Here is a 26,730-nt window from a genome sequence, read left to right as displayed (position 1 = left end):
TTTCAAAGTATCTATATCCTAATTAACTTTTTCTTGTAGTTCTAACTACATATGAGAAAACAGTAATGATTGTAAATTTGTCTATTTCTCTCATTATTCCTAATAGCTTTTATTTTATTTTGAAGCCAAATCTATATTTTAAAGGCTTTGTTGTGGTAAAGGCTAAAATATAATATATACAAGCTTTTCTTTCCCTCAACTCCCACAGAAGCTTATTAAATCACATTGTTTCTATAGAAAGTCCAAGGTAGGTTTCCAAAGCATTTCTTGCCTCCACAATTATGTCCCCTATCTACTTAAAAATATTAAATCCAGTGTATAGTTTGATTTTATTATCCATAACTGCAATAAATTTTAACGTATTAGGTTGCTATTATATTTTTAATAAGACAAGGAAAACTAAGCAGAACTTTGCTTTCAGATATTTATTTAATTTAATAATTATTATTCCTGTGATAACCTTGAGAAGAACATGGTAGATTTTCTATTAAAATATTTCTGAGTCCATCATAATAAAAAACATTTAGGATGTTAACAGGATATTGAGAAAAACTTTTGGATATCATTGCTGTTTTCTTCATGGCTTCTCCTACTCAAGATCCTACAATAGTCTCCCATCACATTTGAAATAAAATTTGAAGTCCTTAAAATGGCCCACAAATCTTATATAATCTAACTATTGCCCACTTTTCCAAATTCATTTTCTATGACTATTCATTTAGCTCCAACCACATTTGTCATCTTTTTGAACCCCAAGCATGGCATAGCAGAAAGATCTGGCTTCAGAACCATATGGTTCTCTCGCCTGTAACATCGTTCTGTTCAATATGCACCAGGCTATCAGCCCACACTTCACTGGGTTACTGCTCAAATGCCACATTCTCAGAGACATCTACTGAGACTCCACAATATAATATAGCAAACATCACACCACTCACATCCTGTCATTTACTGAACATTGATTTTGCTATCTCCTCACAGACTTCATGACTTACTAAAATTTTATTGTATGCTTTTTATATTTTTACATTGCCTGTTTTCTATTCTAAAATGTAAACACCATAAACATCAATGTTTTCAAATTGTATTCACTGTTAACACTGCATCACCAAAAACACTGCTTGTTTTATAGAAAGTATTTGATAAATTTTAGTAACATGCAAGGTTGAGTTCATTGAGTTAAGCAAATTGTCCTTCAATGATACGTGTGTGTGTATGTATATTTAAAATAGTAGTAGGGTCCACAATTACAAGAGATATTTTCAAGTAACATCTGGCTGTACTTATCTTTACAACTGATATACTAATATTGAATAAAAGTAAATCTATGCAAAAATGACTTTACAATTGGTTTTTCTCTTCATGAAACTCCAGCATACAGCTTTACACAAATCCAATGGTATAAATAATCCATTCAAGTTTCTCTTTGAGTAACTTCCAAAACTGTTATCTATAGTGGTTATACTAATTTACATTCCCAGAAAAATATGGAAATAGAAGCAAAAAATATCATGTTTAAGTTATAGTAGCATACAAAGAACCTAAAATAATTTATACAGCTTAGGATGTAAAATAATTTGAAACAATGAAAGAAAACAAAATTAAGGCACGAATGGATTTTGTTCGCTAACTATGCCATCACCTCTGTTTCGATACCCAAGAGAACTTCATTTTCAAGTAGAGACCTATGTTCCTCAAGCATTGTCTTTGTCACTTTTATGTGACCTGCATTTTACTATACTTATTAGATGGAATTATTTACAATCTATCATAGAAATTACATAGAAACTTCTTTGTGGTTAAAAATGGAAACCATCTCACCTTTATATATTTTTAAGATACAATTATCAGCAATGTGATTCATGTTGTTCATTGTTTTGGGGGGTCAATCAATTGATTAGCAAGTTTTCTTTGTGTATCGATACCTGAATGCAGGTTATTGTTTTTTAAATAACTGTATCATAATTAGTCACCTATTTTGTTATATGATTTGATTATTGCAATAGATGTCCACAGAAAAAGAGCAAAATCTGTTTTGTCAAGTATGAATTACAACTACCCTGTTAATCAATGTTATTGTAAAGACAACTCTCAAGTATTCACAGAATAAGTACACATTTTACATATGACAGAAGTCAGAGAGCTTCTTGTTCCTTTCAGCTACTTGCCATTTGGAGCAGTTGACTTCACTGGCAGTGTTATTAGAGCAGGTTATTTCAAAGCCATCCACACACCTCATTAAATAAACGGTGGTTATTAGTGACTCAGTAATAATGTAAAATAAAATCTTGATGAAAAGCGGGAGAAAATCTCAACCCAAATAAGATTTAGGGATTATGTATAATTTTCATGTATTAATTCCTGTGATGTATCTATGCTTCCCTTGGCCTTCATTAGCAGAAAAAAAAAAGAAAGAATTTTCTAAAATTTCAAGTCCTTTACAATTCCAGTTTCTACTTGTTTTTTTTACATATCTCTTTAAATATGGTATTGTCCTATGGTTTCTGTCAATTTTTACCTGATTTTAGTCTACAAGAATATTTCTAATAAATATGACTATAAACTTTTATCACATTAAATTTTTTTAAAGTTCTACGGTATTATAGTATAATATTACATGTCATACCCAATGATGTTCTTGCAGGAACTGCGTCTTTATTGATCCAAAACGAAACCCAAGAAAGAACCACTGTCAGAATGCACGGAATGTAGGTCTGAATAGTGAAATATCCCATTCTTCTGCTCAGGTCAAAAAAAATTGTCATGATAACATAATCCCCTGGAAAAAAATATTTTAACTATAAAATATAAATCTCAATCCATATATTTAAAGTACAAATGTGATTTAATGCTAGCATAATTCACTGTTTAAGTACTGTCTTTACCAGAGATTGTGTGAGAGATTTCAGTTGAGTTCCGTAACCCTACAAATGCAAACTGATATAATCTCCAGTATTTAGGATCAGCCACTTCTACAGAGGGCTTTTTCCACTTATACTCAATTTCATTTTTAGGGTATCCATCTACAGAAAAAATAAAAATACTTAGATTAGCAAGATCCAAATTTGATAACATTGTAATAACAACGCTATCCAATGGTAAATTATTGGAACTTCTTCCTCCTTTTTTATTATAAGATATGCCAAACATAGAACATTTGCATACAATAAATATAAATAAGCATAGTTAAATGAATAATCATACATGGATCAAATAATGATAAACCATGTAACCTACTTAAATTAAGAAACAGAACCTTGCTAACATATAGAAAACCCAATACGTCTACCCCAATATAGTACTCTCTTTACAATCTAGAGATAATAACTATCCTGATTTCTGTGATGATCTTTTCTTTTTGATATGGATTTTTCACATGCATCTTTGAAAAGTATAGCATAGTTTGGGTCCCTTTGAACTTTATTTGATCATTGCCATACTTAAGGCATTATTTTGCATATTTGTTTTCTTCTTTTTCCTCATGCTACCTTGTCTAAGAACATCTTTTTAAAATATATTATGATAGTCATCAATGTTGTTGTATGTTGCTAAATTTCTTCCCTGGTAAAAACGTATCAAAATTTATCCATCATACTGTTTTAGACATTTGTGATATTTTCTGTTGGCTATAAACAACATTGCTGTTAGTAACATTATTATACATACGTACTCAAATGTGTATATGCAAAGGCTGTTCTAGTATATACACTTAGGTATGGAGTAGCTGGGTCATGGGTTACATATAATGTCAACTTTTTGAGGTAGTGCCAATGTGCCAATCTTTTTTCCATGGAGCGTATACTAACATATTCTCTCTCTCTCTCTCTCTTTCTCTTTCTCTCTCTCTCTCTCTCTCTTTTAATTGAGACAGTGTCTCACTCTGTCACCCAGGCTGGTGTGCAGTGGCATGATCTCAGCTCACTGCCGACCTCTGCTGCCCAGGTTCAAGCAATTCTCATGCCTCAGCCTCACAAGTAGCTGTGACTACAGGTGCTCGCCACCATGCCTGGCTAATTGTTTTACATTTTTAGTAGAGACAAGGTTTTGCCATTTTGGTCAGGCTGTTCTTGACCTCCTGACATCAGGTAATCCACTCCGCTCGGCCTCCCAAAGTGCTGGGATTACAGGCATAAGTCACCATGCCTGGCCACTACCATATTCTCTTATCAGCCAGAGTGTGAAAATTCACATGAATGCATATTCTCATTAATCTTAATATATACAGCCTTCTTCATTTTTACTAATCCATGAAGTGTGTTTTGTTTCACATTCTCCTGATTACTGATAAAACCCAGCATTTAAAAAGTATGTTTATTTGATTCTTGAACTGCTTCTTTGAGGAACTGCTTGTTCAATTGTCCATTATTTATTTTTATTTTCTCTTATTTTTCCTCTTTTTTTAAAAAATTGTTTAAGTTCTGGGGTACATGTGCAGATCTTGCAGGATTCTTGCATAGGTACACACATGCCATGGTAGTTTGCTGCCTAAATCCCCCTATCACCTACCTCAGGAGTTTCTCCCAATGTTTTCCCTCCCCAACCACCCCACCCCCTGCTGTTCCTCCCCTAGGCCCCCACCCCCCAACAGACTCCAGTGTGTGATATTCCTTTCTCTGTGCCCATGTGTTCTCAATGTTCAACACCTGCCTATCAGTGAAAACATGCAGTGTTTGTTTTACGGTTCTTGTGTCAATTTGCTGAGAATGATGGCTTCCAGATTCATCCATGTACCTACAAAGGACATGAAATCATCCTTTTTTATGACTGCATATTATTCCATGATGTATGTATGCCACATTTTCTTTGTCAAGTCTATCCTTGATGGGCATTTGGGTTGGTTTCAGGTTCTTGCTATTGTAAACAGTGCCACAATAAAATATGTGTGCATATGTCTTTATAACAGAATGATTTATAATCCTTTGGGTATATACCCAGCAATGAGATTGTAGGTCAAATGGTATTTCTAGTTCTAGATTCTTGAGGTATCACCACATTGTCTTCCACAATGGCTGAACTAATTAACACTCCCACCAAGAGTGTAAAAGTGTTCCTGTTTCTCCACATTCTGTCTAGCATCTGTTGTCCCCAGATTTTTTAAAGATTGCCATTCTAACTGGCATGAGATGGTAACTCAGTGTGGTTTTGATTTGCATTTCTCTAATGATCAGTGATGATGAGCATTTTTTATGTGTTTGTTGGCCTCATAAATGTCTTCTGTTGAAAAGTATCTGTTCATATCCTTCACCATTTTTGAATAGGTTTGTTTGTTTTTTTCTTGTAAATCTGTTTTAGTTATTTGTAGATTCTGGACATAAGTCTTTTGTCAGATGGGTAGATTGCAAAAATTTTTTTGCCCATTCTGTTGGATGCCAGTTCACTCTAATGATTGTTTCTTTTGTTAGATAGAAACTCTGAAGTTTAAGTAGATCCCATTTGTCTGTTTTGTTTTTTTTTGCCATTGCTTCCAGTCCTCTGTTAGTTATTTGTGTTGAAAATGTTTATGTCTACTTTGTAGATGTCTGGAACAGAGGTATATCCATTTATCTTTCAAAAAATGTATTTGCTTCTGCCTTGTGTCAGTAATGTCTTTGAGGACTCTTTGAACCAACCAAGTGAAAAAAATTGGGCTAAAAATCTACTTAAGGGTAGACTTATAATTAGATTCTCTCAAGAATTATTTCACCCTCGTATACTGATTTCAGGGGCAACTTCTCTTTTAGCTTTTGGTGTGTGTGTGTGTGTGTGTGTGTGTGTGCGCGTGTGTGTGTGTGTAGGTAATTCTTCATGTGATCTCAACTGCCCAGACTTTTGCATCCCACCTTTATGGGGAGATGATGTTCTATTACACTTCCATCCTACAAGATCATCAAAGAAAAACTTAAAGGAAATTATCACATTTTGTCGTCTTCAGGTCATAATAGGCTTCAAAATTACCTTTCTTTTTTTATAGTTTGCATGTAGATGTTTGTAGCTAAAATGTTCTTTGCATTTGTTATCACATACATGTTTTTAGAATATTTGAATTGTATAAAATTTTTGTTTTCAACATAAAGATTGTTCTATGACATTATAGAAATAGAATCCACTAATTAACTTGAAATTTCAAACTAGTATATCCAATATTTCCAAAGTAATATATATTTTGCACTAGGATCTCTATTAGTCATGCAATGAAATAATTATCATCTCTACTGATCTATTTAATAACCTATTTTGTCTTTCCTCTTCTCCATCTTCTTCCACTTGCTCTCTAGGGTTGTAGCCATCCTGATTTCCATAGTTTCTTTCTTTCTTTTCTTTTCTTTTTGAGATGGAATTTGGCTCTTGTTGCCCAGGCTGTAGTGCAATGGCATAATCTCAGCTCAGGTCAACATCTGCCTCCCAGGTTCAAGTGATTCTCCTGTCTCACCCTCCCAAGTAGCCTGGATTACAGGTGCATGCCACCATGCCTGGCTAATTTTTGTATTTTTAGTAGAGACAGGGTTTCATCACACTGGCCAGGCTGATCTCGAACGCCTGACCTCAGGTGATTAGCCTGCCTCAGCCTCCCAAACTCCCAGGATTACAAGTGTGAACCACTGCACCTGGCCTCCATAGTTTCTTTCTTTATTTTAAAAAAGTTTTAGAGGCAATAGAGTATAGACATAGTATACAATAGTGTGGGCACAAATAAACATGGTTGGTAAATAGCCACTCTGAATCTTGATATTGACTTTTAAAATTGGGACTGTAATTAAATCTTCCACACATATTTGTTGTGAAATAGTAGATGCAGATGGCTTAATTCTCCACTGGACCCATGTAGATTGTCCAAAAAAGATTAACTATCATTATTATATGTTTGTTATTGACACCCAATTATATTCACAAAGATATATGATTAATTACCATTGACAACAATCAAAACATAAAAATATCACATAAAAATTTAAGAATGATTCCTAGAATGAAGTACAATTGCTATCAACTATTTGCATATGAACTTTCCTCGAGTAATCCTATCAATCAAGTATTTGTTGCTCTTTGGCTGTTTTATTCATTTTGAAGTTGCTGTTTAAAAATCAAAGTAGTACATAGCTCATTAATATAAAAGAATGCTTTAATGAGACAAATCATTAAGAAATTTCAACATCATTAATAAAAGGCAAAAAATATGTGGAAATTTAGTAAGTGAAAAAGTAGGGTTATACTTATGAATTAATTGTCATATTACACTCTACCACTAATAGATTCTAGAATGAGATCTGTGAAAACAACAAATTTTAAAAGAAGGAAAATAGCATCTGACAATTTGTCAGTATAGGCAATCACATTTTTATAAGTAATTTTATATGTTTTTAAGACAATTGTATGTATCTAGAAAAACACTTTTATAAAAATATGTGTGAGGATAAGTATGTTAGTAAATATGAAATAAAATTTGACTTTGGAAAAGTTATAATTATTTTCTTGAAAGAAAATACCAGGTTTGTATACTAAAATTATTCAGCTCTAACCACATTCCTATGAGTCGTTTTTTAATTAAAATCAACTTATTTCTACCTTGGCTTTTTTGACTTATTAGTCCCAAATATTTGCTATTCATGCGGTAAATACTGTATGCCAAACCAATGTTTGAAGCAGATTTCAAAATCTAATGTAATAAAGTTAAATCTTGCCTCCAGGAAGATGAATATAATTTTAATCAACTTTTTTATTCGTGGCTGTGTAAGAACATTTGAATAAAAATCTATCTTCAATACTCCTTTATTTAATAAAAATAAGCAAATAGCTTTGGAATAAAACTAGAAGCTGTAAAGAATGTTTTAGTAAAATATATGCATTCACTACACATTAATTGAAACCTTTTAGTTTAAAAGCAAGAAGGAAATATATTATTTGTAATTATTTCATTTAAAATAATTGTACATAATTTTTACTTTTGAAAATTATAATTTGTTTTCTTTCATTTTATTTTTAAATAAACAGTTTCTAAGGCTAAAATTCTATGTTATCAAGTGTTTTGTCACTTACAGCTTGAAAATTCCAATGGACAGGAATGTTCATCCATAGGAAAGTTATGAAGCTGAAGATAACATTCTGCATTAATTGTCAGTCTATTTAGATGAAAAGAAAAAGCATAAATAAAGAGAAATAATTTGAAGCATTGAAAATCTCTTGCCTAATTTTAAAACAAGATTCTGTCATATGATAATAGATTGTGACATATTAGAATATAACAATGGTTCTAAAGTCTCAAAGTATTACATAGTAATAATATTGTAACATTTATATATAAATATGAGAATTCTAACAATTTCTTCTTCAGTCTACTGTTACCTCTGAATACACTTCAATATAATCTCTGTGTTTACATTTAATATTTCATACTTCAATATCTTCACAAATACACATGCACAAACACATGTGCAAAAACAACAGATTAGCCAATTATAAATGGTTAAGTGTGGTAATTTTTTCTCTTAATTTATTACATCTTTCATTGAAGGATGGTTCTTTATAAGCAGATATGTTCATGGAAATGAGTTAAATAAACTTGAACCTTATACACCAACCTTCATTTAATCCTTTCTTAGGAATGTTTTACTACACCATTGAAAATTAGATATTATAACATTTTATAGAAGGGTGGGTTTCTAGAGAAAATCTTACTTCATTATTTGCATTGCAGGTTAAGAAAATCATAATCTTTATGCTGCAACTTCTTCTGCTTCCATGGAAGAAAATAAAATCATTTTTTCTCTTTCTTTTTAGTCCTTTTCACATAATAATACCTTTGAGCTTTAAAAAGTCTGGCCAAAATATTTCACTATTTTATATTTTAGCATGTGAAAGGAGCTCCATATTTTTGACTTTGCAACTTTGAGAAAGGAAAAATTAGGAGTTGATTAAATATTAGTATGGAAAATAAATGAGAGCAATGGCAGATTTTAAAACCAATATTACCTGAGAGTATATAGAACTCGTCCATCATTCCAAATTCGAAGCAGACGATTAGGAGTTGTTATCCAGTGAGCATCAGATTTTCTTGAGTTTCGGAAGAAAGTGTCAGGAATCCAAATTTTTCCAACCATATTACTGTTAAGCATAAGAACTTTCATGGTACTATTGAATTTTAAACGACTGTCAAACCAGGTTTGAGCAAAAATTATATCTATTGTATATTCCTAAAAGATAATAAGAAGGGTAACAACATATTAGAAAAGCCACTATTTTAGTTGTTTTTCTCAGAAGTTTGAATTTTTACATTGTAAAATTTCTTAAAGTAAGTGACAGTTAAACTCAGTCTTTTTGGAGAAAAAAATGCAATTATTTTAAACTATCTTTTTCTTTGCACGAGTCATGTAAAATAAAATCAAAGATTTCTAGTAGTTATTGTTGCCCAGTGTGGCTTTATTCTTTTTTTTTTTTTTGCATGTGTGTAAATTTTACTTAAGATTTTATAGTATGTAGGAAGTACTCATTAAACTTAAAAGTAAATTATCTTAATTTTAACATTATATTAATTTATACATAGAGTTTGTCACAAAAATTATAAACAAAAATTCTAGATGCAAAAATTAGCCAATATTGCATAAGAGCCCTTATATTGTTCTTTGTCTAAAAAGTTAATTCCAGTTATTTGTATCTACTTTTAAAAAAATGTTTGAAAGCAACCACAAACTAACCTATTGAGCACTTATAAAACGCCAAGCATATGTTAAAAGCTTTGCATGTGTAATGTCACTAAATCATTATTGCAACACTGTGAAATATGTGCTACTATAATCATTATTTTGCAGTAACATGCATTACTAGAAATATAAAATAATTCTTCTCATGCCAGCTGGTCCTAAGGTAGTGAGTGATCTCAATTAATTGTTCACAGTCAGTTACAGATCGAACTTCTTGTTCTACTCTTTCCCCCTTTCTCACTACTTCACTTGACTAGTCTTGAAAAATAATAATAATAATAATAATAAATTCTTCTCACACCACAGAACTAACAAGCAGTTGATATGGAAACTGAGCGATTGCAGGCTAAACTCGAAGTCCCCACCCACAGCAAATGCATATAACGACGGTTATTAAAAAGTCTGATGGGTTTCAAAGTTGGAGCAAAACCTTTGTCCATAGTCAATAAGTAACTGTAATCAGGAAATTTCATGATTAACAGAGAACATTTAGGAATAGAAAACTAGATATTATCTATCTTTGATATCCTGACAAAATAACTGCAAAATTAGAAGCATTTAAAATAAATAAAATGAATAAGAATGCAGCGGTCAATGCCATGAAGGAAAGGAAGTAAATAAATAAATAAATAAATATATATATATATTTGTGTGTGTGCATATGTATGTGTGTATGTATGTTTGCATGTGTGTGTATATAATTTTGATATCTAAAAGTAGAAATAAATTGAAAAATATGAGGTATTATATAAGTTACTTCTGGTGGGAAAGATTGCCTGACTACTTTCACTGGATGTCATATTAGCAATTGGCCAATTTTTTTGAAGGAAAATATTTAACATAAGAAATGGAAATATAATTGGGAATTTGTTCAATAAAAGAAAAATGGGAAAAAAATTATGAGAGATTAATTAGAAAACAAACTAGAAGTCAACTTATTTATAGGAAGCTAGGTCGAATCCCTAGGTTCTGGGTAGACTACTTAAAATTACAATTTGCTTAACTGGAATATAAAAATATATTGAAAGGGTACCTCATTTTACCTATTTTGGATGAACAATCTTACAGTTCTGGAAAAGCATATACATAAAAATTATTTAAAATTAAATAAAGCCAAAAACTATGTAATTGAGTATGAGATGTGTTTTATAAAGGGCTTAAAATAATGCATGTATAATTATGAATAATTTCTTCATATAATGAAGTAATGTGTAATCATTGAATAATCTACCTACCAATTTAACATCTACTTAAACCATGAAGTTTTTGTGCACAAAAATCATGACTCTCTCTTTACAGTTTTGATTGCCATGCTAAAGTACTTTAGAGAAGGAAATAATTAAAATTTTGGTTTTTTGCAATGTAATATGGGATGGTACAGATCAAACTGTGCTGTGGAATACAGAGTGAAAGTACTTTTGCAACCAGGTAAGCCTTATAAATCTGATAGCTACAACCTTGTTGATATACTGTGTTTATAGTGCAAGCTGAGTCATAAGGCAAACCACATCCCATAATACATAATAATTTATATTTATGCTGTAGATGTTTAATTATCTTAGTCAGTAATATTAATGGAGTAATACATAAAATACATAAAATACATGCATTTAGGAGATCCAAGATAACCTTATATACAATATCACTGGTGTATTTATTTGAACCTTGTGAAAAATTCCTGGACAGCTTCACTGAAGTTATTATTAATCCCTATTCTGCAGGCCTATATCTAAGACCAGATGTCTTGTCTTTGTAATCAGTTAAAATTTATGGAAGCAGCCTCTTCACCTGATGCAAATGACCAACCATTCAGTCTAACAGTGCAATCTACACTAATGACCTGGTATCTAACTTTAATAGTAAATACAGACAAAAGCCTCATACACCTTCTATGGTAGACTAAATTCCCTGGAAAGAGCATTTATTCAACATTATTTCCCAGAATTATGTTGTATTTTTGCATGATATCAAACATCATGAACTACTTGATACCACTCATGATTGTGGCTAGGCAAATATTCAACATTGGTTGGTAGGGGGAATGTAATGTTACTTGGCAGTTATACTTAGCTGCAGTGTTCCTCAATAACAGGACATTAAATTTGTCTAGGGCTGGGATTTCCAAAGCAGCTGTCAATACTACTTAGCAGCTGGCAGGACCTTCTCTAGAATCCCTGATTCTGGAAGTGCTAATCACCATTAGAAGACTTATAACTTCCAAGGGATCAGAAACAGGAAATGTTTTCTACTCACAGTTGTCCCCTCAATCTAATATCAAGAAGAGAAAGACATATGTCTTGATAATCCGACTTTCACAAGCCCTTTGCAGAAGTTAATACTTCTAAGCCCTTATAAATTGCCAATTTTTAATAAATGCCTCACTGATATAAGATCATTAAAGTCTGTGTCATGTTACACATAATAAAAAGAAATCCAGTTTTGTTTGCTCATTTGTATTAGTGCGATTTCCGGAAAATGACCAAACTGCTCTTGTTTTTCATATTCCTTTTCACAGGTTACAATAAGAAATAAGCAAAAGAAAAACATAAAATGAAACCTCTATGTACTCAGAATAACAAATACAATAACTTCTAGGATAAACATTTTGAGATAAGAAACAGTGCATTTAAAATTTGACATCCAATGTGTTTTACAGAAGGTACTGTATCTCCTCACAAGTTAGCTTACAATACAGCAGTAATGAATAAGTGTGAAGTGACTCATTTTGATTCCTAACTTAATATAATAAAACCACAATTGATAAGTGTATAGTGCAGTCTCATTACTACATTGTCAGTTTACAATTATGCACTGTATCTCACATTTCAAAGTACTAGTTAATTCAATATTGCTGTCTTTCTAGTAATGGGAGAAACTTCACACAAAATTCAAGACCTGCCAAAGCAATTAACCTAGGTGCATAATTTCATCATTAAATTTGATTAATCTTGATTTGTTTTTTCTATGCTGTCATTAATGTCTTCTAAAAGTGTCTAGTCACATGGCAAGAACAGAATGGTGGACCTAATAATTTTCAACAGTAATTCAAATAATAGAGTTACAGACATGTGAAGAAAAAGTACAAGTATAGTTAATCCACAGGACAAATAAGCAAGCTTTAGTGGTAAAAGTATGTAGGTATCAGCTCCAGTTTCCTTAATTATTGTACAAGCACCAACTTCTGAATTCTAGCAGGATAAAATAAATAAAAAATTTGGTGTTCTTCTACATTTGAAATAGAGAAATAAGGAGAAAAGAGATTATGCCAGCTGCTTAAAGCATTGAAGTCATCTGCAATACATGAGAGAGATTCAAAAAGTAGACACATACTCTGGACTCAGCTGCTAACCCTTTGTGCTCTCTTCTTATGTCTATGAACGTAGATTGTCAAAGGCCCATAACATCATATGCATTTATCAATTAATGTTTTAGCAATTTTTTAGCGTTTTTATTGCTTTTTATAATGTACTGGGTTTATAAAGATGAAAATAAAGACTCCCTAGTTTGAACATATACATAATATAACTGGAAATTAATAAAATGTAGAAGGGATATAAAGAGAAATAGAAATAGTAGAGATTATTTTTAGTTAGAGGAAACTACGAAAGACTTTATAACAGAAATTGCATTTAACCTGAAACCTGTAGGACTGGGAAATATTTTGATTCATGCATCAATTAGCAAATGGTGGGGGCAGGAGAAGACAAGAGGCAATAAAGTGCAGGGCAGAATGGAAAATAAAAAAATGCAGGCCATATATAATGAAAAAGTAGCATATTTTCTGTATGTCATGGAATGTACATTCCTCAAATACACAGGTTATTCTACACCTGGAAAAGCTTTTGAGCAACTATTATCTAAAATTACCTGTTTTCAGTAATTGAGTTGTCCCTAGAAACAACTCTGAATACTGCACTGAGAATAATGAACTGAAAATCCTAGTACTTCATGTGTTAATTTTCTACATCATGCTCAGTCATCCATTTCCTACTGGAAATATATAACTATATTTTCAGAATATATATTGTATAATATTCTGTATACAAGTTCAAAGAGTAAAATATTGAACATTATATTCACAGAACAGCTAAACTCTACTGAAGATGCAGTAATACAACATGTAGGGTTTTATAAACCTGATGAATGAACTCCCAGTCCTTAAGAAGTTACAATAAAATAGAGAAGACAAGGCCGGTTTCCAGACTTTGGAATATATATATATAAAATATACAACTATGTAATTACATAATATTATATATTAATACATTAATATTGGCATGGGAGACCTGGGATGGAAGCAAGGGAGCAAGCTACTCTGTGACTTGTTTTAGGAGCAGGTAATAGTACTCCACAGAAACACAGCCAAGAGAATAAATGGGTGGACATATGGATGCTGACTGATGGAGAGGTAGAGGGATAGGTAGTGAGAGAGAGAGAAATGGAAAAGAGAATTAAACCATGTGATATTGTAGGAGCTGAAAAGTTCAAAATCTTCAGGGAAGACTGGTAGCTATGGAACCTGGGAAGAGTTGATGTTTCAGTCTTGAAGCCAAAGGCAGCCTGGAGCCTGAGTCCCTTCTTCCCAGAGAGACCTCACTCAATTTTTCAAGTGCCCAACTACTTTATAAAGGGTAATCTCCTTTACTCAAAATCTACTGATTTTAATGTGAATCACATCTAAATAAAACTTTCACAGCAACATCTAGACTGGATAAATGCAGTCATGCACTGCATAACAATGTTTTCAGTCAATGATGGACCACATGTACAATGGTGGTTCCATAAAATCACAGTGCACTTGAAAAATTCCTACCACCTAGTGATGTTGTAGTCATCCTATCATCCTAGCACAAAACATTGCTTACATCTTTCTGGTAATGCTGGTGTAAATAAACCTGTTGTGCTGCCAGTTGTTTAAAAGTGTAACACATACAATTATGCACAGTATATAATACTTGGTAATGATAATAAATAAGTAGCTTATTACCGGTTTACATAGTAACCATACAATACTTTCTATTGTCATTTTGGATTATACTCTTTGTACTTTATACACACATACACACACACATGCACACACACACACATACACATATGTACACACATAACAAATATATATGTCAACTGTAATATATATGTACATAACACATACATATGTTAACTGTAAAATGATAGAAAGTATAGCTTGATAAACACATAAACCAAATTATATGTTATATATTTTTTATAAATATTTTATAATGTAGCACATATATATTTATATATTTTATGTATTTACATACATATATGTATATGTAACATATGCAAGTTAACTGTAAAAGAGCCTCAGGCAGGTCCTTCAATAGGCATTCCAGAAGAAGCATTATTATCAGATCAGATGACAGCTCCATGCATGTTATTGCCCCTGAAGACCTAGTGGGACAAAATGTGAAGGTGGAAGACAGTTTTGATGATGATTCTGACCATGTAGGGTAATGTGTACCTTTTTTAGTTTTTAACAAAATGTTGAAAAAAAAATTTAATAGAAAAAAGCAAAAGTTTACCAAATAATTACACAAAGAAAATTCTTTGTACAGCTGTGTAGTGTTTTTGTTTTAAGCTGCCAGGCGCGGTGGCTCAAGCCTGTAATCCCAGCACTTTGGGAGGCTGAGGCAAGTGGATCACGAGGTCAAGAGATCGAAACCATCCTGGTCAACATGGTGAAACCCCGTCTCTACTAAAAATACAAAAAATTAGCTGGGCATGGTGGCGTGTGCTTGTAATCCCAGCTACTCAGGAGGCTGAGGCAGGAGAATTGCCTGAACCCAGGAGGCGGAGGTTGTGGTGAGCCGAGATCGCACCATTGCACTCCCGCCTGGGTAACAAGAGCGAAACTCGGTCTCAAAAAAAAAAAAAAGTAAAAAAATGTATAATAAAAAATGTATAAAATAAAAAATTTCAGTAAGCTAATAATAATTTGTTACAGAAGAAAAAATTATTTTAAAAATAAATTTGGTGTAATCTAAGTGCACAGTGTTTATAAGGTCTATGGTAGTGCACAGTAATGTCCAGGCCTTCACATTTACTCACCACTCACTGACTCACCCAGAGCAACTTTTAGTTCTGCAAGCTTTCAGTAATAAGCCCCTTATGAGGTATACCATTTTTATCTTTTATACCAAATTTTTCCTGTATTTTTCTTTGTTTAGGTATGTTTAGATATGCAAATACTTATTGTGTTACAATTACCTACAACATTGAGTACAATGATCCTCTTTACAGGTTTGTAGCCTAGAAGCAATAGGCTATATCATCACATAGCCTCAGTATGTTGGTTTGTATAAGTACATTCTGTGATGTTTCCACAATGAAACTGACTAAAGATGCATTTCTTATAATGTGTCACTGTCATTAAGTGATACATAACTGTATTTGTGTACCATAATCTGGCCAAGTTGACAAGTAAAATTAACCATCACAGAGCTATTAACAGTAGGAATAGACACTCATGGATTCAGAACACTTTTACAAAAATTATCCACGTTTCTTCTCCACAGAGAAGACAATTTATATTGCGCCAAGTAGAAACATATTCCTCCATCTCTTCTCTATGAAAATCTACATTCTTGTTATTTTGTCCCATCTCTTGATCTCAGTGAAGTTGGCTTCATATTTCTCATTATTAAATGTAATATATTAAAAATACATTCTCTATAGGTTGTTGCCTCTATTTCTCTGCAATTTGAGCTTGATCTGAATGACCATGAAATCTGAAAAGAAGTGATCAGCACTGAAAACATAAGATTATTGAGTGAAGTTTCAAGAAAACAAGGACTGCATAACCATTGTGATGCTAGCTTTATATTGCAATGAACTATTCAATTAAATAAGATATAGGTGTGTTTACCTGGTTTTTAAACCTATTTAAACTTACTTTGTCTCTGCTGAAAATCAATATTGATTTGAAATGGAGAAGTTCTTAATAAAAATACTAATATTTGACAGATTTTAGATATATTAAAAATAGTATGATTTTTATTTAAAATCTAGCAATCTGTCAAAAGAGTAAAGTATTTCATGAAATCAGTTTATGTCAAGAGTTTTCATGTACCCATAAAAATTTCAAAAATAATTATCCAAAAACATGTAAATTAACTGAGCCGACTATTTTTCATAAATTAGAAATGTTTTCATAAACCCTTATTAAGTTCAGTTCAAATATATATTTGATAGCCCTACATTTAAGCAGAGAAAACGAATGTAATTCCCTTCACAACATTTTAATTTGCTTTCCAGTTTCCATCAAATTTTGTTTGCCCAGTGACTATTCTATATTGCCAAGCTCTATCTTGTCATTTCTTCCTGCTTTTTCCTCATTTTATTTGAGATACAAAAAAGTCTTTCCAAGATATTACAACACGTAAGAGGCTCTTTACCATAACTCAGGTCATCCATATGAGACACAGATTTTTAAACCAGAAAGATGAAAATCATATTTTTAAACCAGAGAGCTGAAAATCATATCACAATTACTAGTTTTGGTCACTTATTTCATACTTACCTTTCTTTCATCTTGTTTTGTACTTCAATGGCATTTGTATCTGTGATCACTGTGGGGTACTGGATGAATAAATGAATGAATAAGTCTAACCTGAAATGAAGCACGCTTCCTGAGTATGAAACACAGTATGATAACGAATATACAAAAGATCACTCTTATTCATGGGGGTACATTTCAATATCTCCACTGAATGCCTGAAATCTCGAATAGTTGGGAACCTCATACATACTGTTTGTTTTCATACATGCATACCTATGATAATGTTCAATTGATAAATTAGGCACAGTAAGAGTTAACAATGAATAATAAAATAGAATTTTAATAACAAACTACTGTAATGAAAGTTCTGTGAATGTGATCTCTACCTTCTTCTCAAAGTTTCTTATTGCACTGCTCTCACCTATTTTTGGAGTATTGTTGACCATGGATAACTGAAACCACAGAAAGCAAAACCACAGATCAGGAGGTACTACTCTATACACACATTCAAACTATACTTCCCCATTACAGTGTATTACTAACTAACAGCATGGTAAGAAATTCTCTGTGCTAAATATTTGATATTGAGATGAAGGCTCTGCTTCCTAGAAAAGCTTCACCACTACTAGGCAAATATGCTTTCTATCCACATGTGCAGTATTTCTTATAGATTGGCCCAATGCTAAACAGCTAGATTAATTGCTGTATGATCTGATGGGAAAAGTGTTTCTACATCTGTGACTGCCCTGTACTAAAAATATTTGCTTGATTTCTGAATTAGTCTGTCTATCTGAGCAAGACAGAACACTATATTTGGAAATCATATATTTAGAAATAGTGCATGTCTCATGTTTTAAATTATTTATATTATTACCAGTTTATAAAATTCTTACTGCTGTCCACAGTCCAACAGCAGAAAATGAAGACTTTTCCAACATTGTATCCTGTGAGTGGGGCATTATTTGCACTGATGTCAGAGCACTTGCTTCCTCTGTTTACCTCAGGAATTTGAATCCCATTGCGCATACCACAAAGCTAGGTACTCCTACCAGGAAATTCAAGGGTTACCACACAATTTTAACAATTTCAATTACAGTATTTTGCTACAAATTTTATTTTAGCAAAATGTCAAAAGTCAAGACATTTAAACAAGTTTTCTCTACTTCACATTTTAATTAAACTGAAGAGCAGCTGGTGTTAGTTCAAATTCATTGCCAATCTAAGACTTAAAACTTTATTACATTATTTTAAACCTTTGCAATTCTAGATATAAAAATAACACATTGAATAAGGGATACGGTATTGTCTTTTAATTACATACATAATTTAAAATACTTTCCAGATAATCAATAGAACAAATACTGACTATATACAACGTATGCATTCTAGTAAGAAGTAATGTGTAATACAAAGAACACTGATTGGATGGAATGAGAAAATTTTGTCATAATTCTGATCTGAGACTTACTAGACTAGGGAGCTGACCAAGTCACTTATATACTCTAATTGGCAAAATGTGGGCACAAGGCAAGATTGTCATGACTGTCTTTTCCAGCTCCAAGACTATGTTCATGAGAACATTATGAAATGTTAGAAATTAACATTTTTTAAAAAGTCATACCTATAAACAGGGATAAAGCCTAAGGTAGACACGGTTTCCTCCAATGACTCTTCCTCATAAAAATATTTTCAGTCTATAAATATCACTGTTACCTTCATTTAATCCTGCCTAATCCCTACTAAATTTATAGGTAAAAATGGCTTAGATTAGGAACCTCCAAACCTGGTTGAATAGAATTCTCTAATAAGCACTTTCAAAATTATTTTTATTAATTTTTAATATATTTTAAATTATTTTTATTTTTAATATTTTATTTTAAAGAATTAGAGGCAAGAGCTTCCTGTGCTACCCAGGATGGTTTTGAACTCCTGAGCTCAAGTGATCCTTCTGCCTTGTCTCCCAAAGTGCTAGGAGTCCAGGCATGAGTGTTGTGCCCAGCCAGCATTTTCAAAATTCTAATTCCAAGCTTCCATCTCAGATGATTGTATCAGAATCCCCTGGTTTGAGAACTTGGTTTTTCTTTTTCACAAAAATTGCCTTTAACCTGTCTATCACTTGGGGTTGTGAAGGTTTCAAAAAGTTTGGCTTCATATTCCATTTCTTCATCAAGGTGTTTATATTTACAAAAAAAATCAAATAAAAGAAAAAAGAAAGGTCCTTGCTATACAAAGTAAATTATATCTAATTGCAGAATTCTAGAACATTTAAGTACATTTTGGAGTTTATATCATACCTTTCGTAGAAACATAAATGGAACCAGGGGTCACTGAATAAAACAAGTCAGATAAAGAAAGACAAGTACAAATATTTTCATTTATAAGTGACAGCTTAAAAATGTGTACATGTGGATGTAGAATGAGTATGAAATGAGAGACAATGGAGATAGATACAGGAGGCTGCAGTAGCAGAGGAATTTTGAAGACGATAAATTACTTAATGGGTAAATGTACATTATTGTGATGATAGTTACCCTAAGAACCCTGGCCTCACCACTACACAACCTATTCATGTAACAAAATTACACTTGTCCCCCATAAATTTATATAAATTTTAAAACCTACAGATAAAAAAATTTGTCCAACACTCTTCATTTCAATCTGAATCATGGAAGCTACCATTTTTCTAAATACTAGCTCTTTATACTAAAATCTATATGAAAATATGTGTGTTTCTAAGTGTAGCATGTGTATATTTCAGGAAATTTTGGTTTTTAACATTCAACTCATATATGTAGCCCTACACAATTTTAGAATGTAATCTCCTAAAATAACAAAATATGTACTGCCTAAATTTGTCTTAGGTCATGTTAATATATATGTGTGCTAAATTACTTTTTCTTAGATATGTATGGTTTGATATGTTTTTTGTATTATTAGCAAAGTAACTCTTCTCTGATAAATAAATGTGTAAATAAAGGTGTTAAAAATTAGGAATCAGAAGATTCTCTTTGAATCAGCTATAACATCTGAGATCTGCAATAGAGAATTGAAACAGCTGGGTAAGGCAAGACCGGTAACCAAGTTTTATTTAAGCACATGTATGATTATCATGAGCTGAAGCAAACTAGATATTCATTCTGTCAGAACATTTCCAACAAACTTACCCAGAGGCCAAAATTACCAAGCAGTACATTCTACAACATTCTATGTTTACTAACTCACAAAAATCTAAAAAAAAATTGTAACTAATTCAAGACTGTCTACCTTGAGTGAAGTGTCAAAAAATTCAGAAAATTTTTGAATTTGTTTTCTAATAACTCATTACCAAATATTTGCAACATTGAATGAATTTTTTAAAAGTAATTAAGTAAAAATGACATAATATAACAAATAGAAAAAAATGTTATAAAACAGCGAACTTAATAAAGCATTGGTAAAACTATGTACATAAAATTATGGTCATAACAACAGTGACCACTAGATGTAATGTTTCAGGATTGTTTTTCTTTTATCTATTTATTTCAGATTGAGTATGTATTTCTTTTATAATAAAAATTTTTATGAAAAAATTTTTTAGAAGAAAATAGCATTAGGATCACCATTTACAATTTAAAATATGTATAGGTTCATACACAGTCTTTTTCCTGCTTTTTCCCTTCTGCTTGATCTTATTTGCATTTTTAGCCAATCTTTCCTGTTAGGTTTTATGCTCTCCTGAAGAGAGGATGGCATACATTTTCCAATATCTTTTTTAACAGTGAGTCAATTTTCACCATAATAAATTGTAAACAAACATATGACAAACAAATAAGACAATGAAATATATACTTATATGTGTGTGTGTGTGTGTATATATATATATATATATATATATATAAAATATGTGTCTGAATTAAGAAATAAAATTATTTTGATAGTTTTTAGATATTCTAAGGTTAATTTAATTTCCTAATACTAGGAACTTTCACTTAATATTTATGGAGCAAATGAACATACCGGATAAAAGAAACAGAGATGAAAATGATTGTTATTTATTTTTAATATTTAATTTTATATCTGCAAATGTTGAATCAAAAGTAACTAAATATTTTATTATTTTAAATTAAGATATATAAAGAAATCGATTTTATGTTATATAGTGACAAAAATGTTAATATGGAGAAACAAAGTAATTAAAACAATAGTGATAGGCTTTAAAATACTGCACATACCAAGACAATAAACTTATAATAGATTTTAAAAATATAAATGTGTTTCTTTAAGTACTGCAATTCATCACATCTAAGAAGACTAATACCATTTTCCAACCATTAACATATGCAGGTCAGTTATCACAATAGCAAAGAAAATCTTATCCCCAAGCATTTGTTATTTCATAATTCTTCAAGCTAATCTGCTTGGCAAGAATTGATTCTTTACAGTTAATGTAGTAAAATGAATATAAAGGGTTTCTTTGATATGCAGAAATTATAGCTAAAAGTTTTATCTCCTAAAACTAGAAGCCCAGAAACATAGAAAGGAGAGCGGGAGACAATGAAGGTGGGAGAAAAAAAAGAGAAGGTGAGAAAGAGATCAACCTATGAAATACTAGAACCAATTGCATAAACCACCCACAAAATATGTGTTTCTTGCAATGGAATAAATTACATGGAAAGAATATCTCTATGAGTACCAAGTTTATCCATACTCTTAGAATGCTTAAATACACATTATATCTTTAGAGCTTATTATCAAAAGAATCTGATAAAATAAAGAGGCTTATAAAAATCAATTCTAACCATTTTCAAACAGCCTATTAAGCCACACTCCTCCTCACCTTCCACATTAAGGTTTGATATTTGGCCATTTCACTTAAATAAATGAAAAAAATTATTACTAAGAAAAAATCCCTTATTTACATTTTATAACAAATAATGGTTGTGACTTCTGTAGCTCCATATACATTGTTGTTTAAAAAGGATTTTTTTTTTCTTTTGTAGAGAATAGATTGTCCTGTTCTGTTAAAAAAAAAAAGAGAGATACTGAAAATGGGCATTTCTGTTACATATTGTTGCACAGGCCAGAAAGAAAGCATTCTGTCATTCGCTAAGTTTGCCTAATCATCTTTGCGTACTACTCACCCCCTTGTAGTCAAGACAGCTAGTTTCAAGTATAGCCCTGGTGACCTCCTACTTTCTTTTGAAATTGTCATCTTCATAGCTGGTGCCCTTGTTCCTCAGCCTTGTCTCCATTACTAAGATCAATCAGAATTTCCAGCAGGAAGATTCTACTCAGTTTCAGAAGTATATTTAAGGACTGTGTGACACATCACTCTTCCAATTAGAAAATATTTAAATTAAGTTCTGCAGATGAGAACTGGGATCTAAGTAGTTTTTATTAGTTTTTCCTTGTTCCTTTCTTACAAAGTTTCCATATTAGTCATCTCTTAATATTGGATTATATAAGGCTATACCAGTTTCTACAATTAAATTCATGTCCAAATTATACCTGGAATTTTTAGTTGTAGCTACTTTTGTACTTACTAATCTTATGCTGTAGCCTCCTGTTAGAGACCCATAATATCATCTTGAATGTCTTACAGCTCTTACTGATTCTAACTTGGATTGAAAGAATTGCTATGGCCCTTGAATGTTGCACTTGCTTGTCAGAGGGTAGCCACCATCATGAGATATTTGCTTAGAAGGGTAAAGATAGATAATCTCCCCCAAATCTGAAGAGTTAAGAAGTTATAACTGTTTTGTCTAATAATCTCTAGTAACATGTTCTTGACTTCAATTCCGATTGTGTATTTTTGTTCTGCTTATATTGTAGATAGTTTTACTCAGAGCATATATAAAATTGAACAGCTTCTTTCCAAGTTACTCTATTATTTCCCCAGTCTTCATTAGTGCATCTGTTTCTCTTTAGACTATAAAAAGAAAAACATAATCCATTGTAGAATAATGTTGTTTTAGACATTATTCAGTAATCTATAGAAATGCCATTTTATGTATCTAAGTTTAAACAGAACACCCATTTTGCAGCAAAACAAATTTTGGCTGACTTAACAAAAACAGTTAAAGTAATACATTAATTTTGGTCCTTACTAGTAACTTAAATTATGTGAGTACTTACAGGGGTGGCGCCCTCTTGCTTGCTTAATTATGCTCAATCAGCTTCCTTGATTACACTCAAATTCAAAGCAATTTTGCTCATTTTATGAAAAGTGAATTCTAATTTCCCTGCATTGTTTAGTTAAAATAGTCTTCTAACATATTTCTTATTCATCCCTAGTACTACAATGCTTTTCTTTTTAATAAACACTATCAAGTGTTCCATAGGGTTCTTTTATTTATTTTTACTTGTTTTAGTATCACTAGTAATTTTATTTAATTAGGTTTTTTTTTTAAACGATCACTGTTCAAAGTTAAAAGTGTGTGTAATTTGCCACACTGGGAAAACTAAATCTTTAATACCGTGAATTTTTTATATAGAAAAAATTCATAGAAGCCTGTTGGTAGCCATTCTTGTCAAAGTGTTTCCAGAATACTAATACAAACTTGAATCTTGTTTCGCTTTACTTTAATGACCACATTTGTATTTAATGTATTCATGCAAATTATAAACAAAAACCCCAAACAAAAATGTACAATTCAAGAAAATGCAGACTTTCCCACATGCTCAAACAGGCTTATTTTCTCTAGGCATTGGTTACTTAGAAACTAAACATTATAATATTCTACTAAAAAAATAATTAACATTTTAGCAATGTATTACTTTATGAAATCTGATATTTGCATATTATTAAAAATATAACCTATTACACATGTATATTAAATTTTTTTCTGTTTGTAAAACCAAGTAATTGTGTAGTAATTTGTTTTGGGTAGTATCAATACTAAAAAGACTTGTGGAAACTTTCTCTTCACTTGGTTTCCTTGGCAGTTTTGTCATTTTCTTGCCAACCTTGATGTGTCATTTACTGTCTCAGCTTCATCTTTCAGGTCCTTAAATACATGTGTTCCCTAAGGTCTACTATTCATTTCTTTTTTCTTCTGTCTTCACTTTAAAGCCGTTTCCCCCATCTCACAGAGGTTTGGCATTCCGAATCAAGTAGCAGCCTCTACTTTTCCCTGAATGTTAGCCCCTAATTTAAGACTAACTTCTAGGTCAGGTTAATGGAACATACCTTCATCCTCTCAAATTCAATTTAGCCACAGCCAGTTCATATTTGCTTGCACTAAGGTGACAAAGATGTCACTTATGGTGTGGCTAAAATGCTGTCACTAGAATAATCAGTGCAGACAACTGTAAAAGTTGATGAGTCATATGAAGATTACATCGAGTAAGAGAAAAACTGAGTGTGACTGTCAAACCAGAGGAGTAAACATATACAGGCAACTGATAGGTAAATTATAAACATCCATCAGCTACAAAGTGGCAAAGCCTGTAATAAAGAGATGATTTGACTGTGTTGATATTGAATAAATAAAGTGAATAAGAAAATCAGCAAAATATTTGAGAATTATCTTTGAATGTCTTATGGGCATAACTGTGTTACCCTCTATATTCATATGTTGAAAACTTAATCCCAAGAACTTCAGAAGGTGACTATATTTAAAGGCAAGGCCTTTAACGACAAAATGCAGCTTTTAGGGTGGGCCCTAATATAATACGACTTATGATAAGAAGAGACAAGTTGAATACAAAACGAGACACCAGGGTTACACAGGCACAGAGAAAACACCATCTGAGGACACTGTGAGAAAGTGGCTTCCTGCAAGCCAATGAGATAGACCTAAAACGAAACCAAACCAGCCAACAGTTTGATCTTAGACATCCAGCCTCTGTAACTGTAAGGAATACATTGTTGTCATTTAAGCCACCCCGTCTGTGCTACTTTGTTGTGGCAACACTAGAGGACTGATACCAAAGGCAAAAGCAAAGGAGAGGAGACATTATTGAATGCATTCAATGGAACCCAGTAGTTTGACTTACAGAATGGGATTATCAGGGTTTGGAACCGAACATCATGAAGTCTTTTTTTTTAAATAATGCCTGTTACTTATATTAATGTTGTTAATTGTGTTCTTCATTAGTAATAAAACACTATTTATTCTATGTATAAAACAAAAAGAACGAATATCACACTTGCTGAATTTTTATTCTAAATGTTCCTGTCTTGATATTTTCTGATATTCTCTCTCCCTCCCTTATTGCTCGTATTCACTCCTCTACTTTCTCTATCCCCACACTCTTACCTCATCTTCTCCTAAGCCAAGTTTCTCAAAATAGTAGTTTATAAAATTAAATCTACATTCTCACTCACTTCCTAGCACCCGGAAACCAGCACATGACTATATGACTATCCTGCAGGAACCATATATATTCTCAGGCCTCTATGGCAGAAATGTCTGGACATGACACCAGCTTTGAGGATAAAAGAGGGATGTACGATCCAGCTGTTATCCCTCTTTGCCTTCACCATTCCAGCTGAATCTCTTCTAACAAAGATCATCACCACCACCATGTGCCAATGCCAGTGATCAAAATTTAAATCATTTTTATTGTATTCTCGTGTCCATTTGTAATTCATTATCATACTCCTCTCCTTTATCCTCTTTACTCTCTCACATTTTATAATATCATATTCTCTCATTTTTTCTCCTACCCCTCTGACTTTTCTGAATATGTCCCCTTTCTATGCTTCCCTTTCTGCCAACTGTATTTTATATACATTCATCTCATTACACCATCTGGTCCTCAGATCTGTGATCTTCTTAATCTGAGTCTTCTCTTAGATCATCTCACACATTCTTGATGTCGTAAGCTGTACTATATGTTGTTTGTCTCCTTTTCTTTTCTCGTGTACAACTATTTTCTATCCTAACATCTTCACTGATAGCAGGTCTATAAGGCAAAATGCTGCTGGACAGCTCCTCCTGAATGTACCATGAGCACTTGGGACACAGAGGCCTAAGTTGTATTCCTATATCTGATAATGAATCTACCATTTTAAAGCCTCTTCATCTCTATACCTGGGAGTCAGCTTACACAAAATTAATAAGTCACCAAATTCTCAAAAAGTTACTGAATTTTTAAACAATATATTATTGTCACCTCCAACTAGATTGCAACTGCAGTAGGTAAGACCTTGAAGATCTATTGTCCAGACTAATACAATAACCTGTAATGGGTCTCTGTAATCCTAATTAGGACTCTTACTTCCATCTTCTATAAGAGCAATGTATTAAAAAATGTAGATCCATATTTGACACTCCTCTGATAAAATGTTTCCAGTTATTTCTCTTCTCCCAAGTAATACAATTCATACATAATACAATTTACAAGCTTCCTATTACGGTGGCTTACAAAACTGTCCTAGTAAGACCCTGAAGTATCGCTTTTGCCTCAGTTTCTTACTTTGCATTTTATATTCCGGTAACATCAAATTGCTACAATTGCCCCTGATCTTATCAGGCTGTTTCCTTCCTCTGTGACTTTGTGCATGCTGCTTTCTCTGCCAGTAAGTCCCTTTCCTACCCTGATTGACTACTT

At 32.2% G+C, this 26,730-nt stretch overlaps 1 protein-coding gene across 3 annotated transcripts in view; it reads right to left on the bottom strand.

Moving 5' to 3' along the window:
• GABRG1 (gamma-aminobutyric acid type A receptor subunit gamma1) overlaps positions 1-26,730 on the bottom strand; it is an 84,103-nt gene that overhangs the window by 15,260 nt on the left and 42,113 nt on the right. For all 3 annotated transcript variants that reach the window (XM_035293789.3, XM_035293790.3, XM_035293788.3), the window contains exons 4-7: positions 8,947-9,167; positions 8,014-8,096; positions 2,886-3,023; positions 2,627-2,779 (exon numbers count right to left, since the gene is read on the bottom strand). In XM_035293789.3, the coding sequence (XP_035149680.2) occupies positions 2,627-2,779; positions 2,886-3,023; positions 8,014-8,096; positions 8,947-9,167 (595 nt within the window). The remainder of the gene's footprint in view (positions 1-2,626; positions 2,780-2,885; positions 3,024-8,013; positions 8,097-8,946; positions 9,168-26,730) is intronic.

Source organism: Callithrix jacchus, chromosome 3, assembly GCF_049354715.1.
Source record: "Callithrix jacchus isolate 240 chromosome 3, calJac240_pri, whole genome shotgun sequence".
Taxonomy (NCBI): Eukaryota; Metazoa; Chordata; class Mammalia; order Primates; family Cebidae; genus Callithrix; species Callithrix jacchus.
The sequence above is the reverse complement of the archived record's forward strand: the minus strand, read 5'-3'. Positions and strand labels throughout refer to the sequence as shown.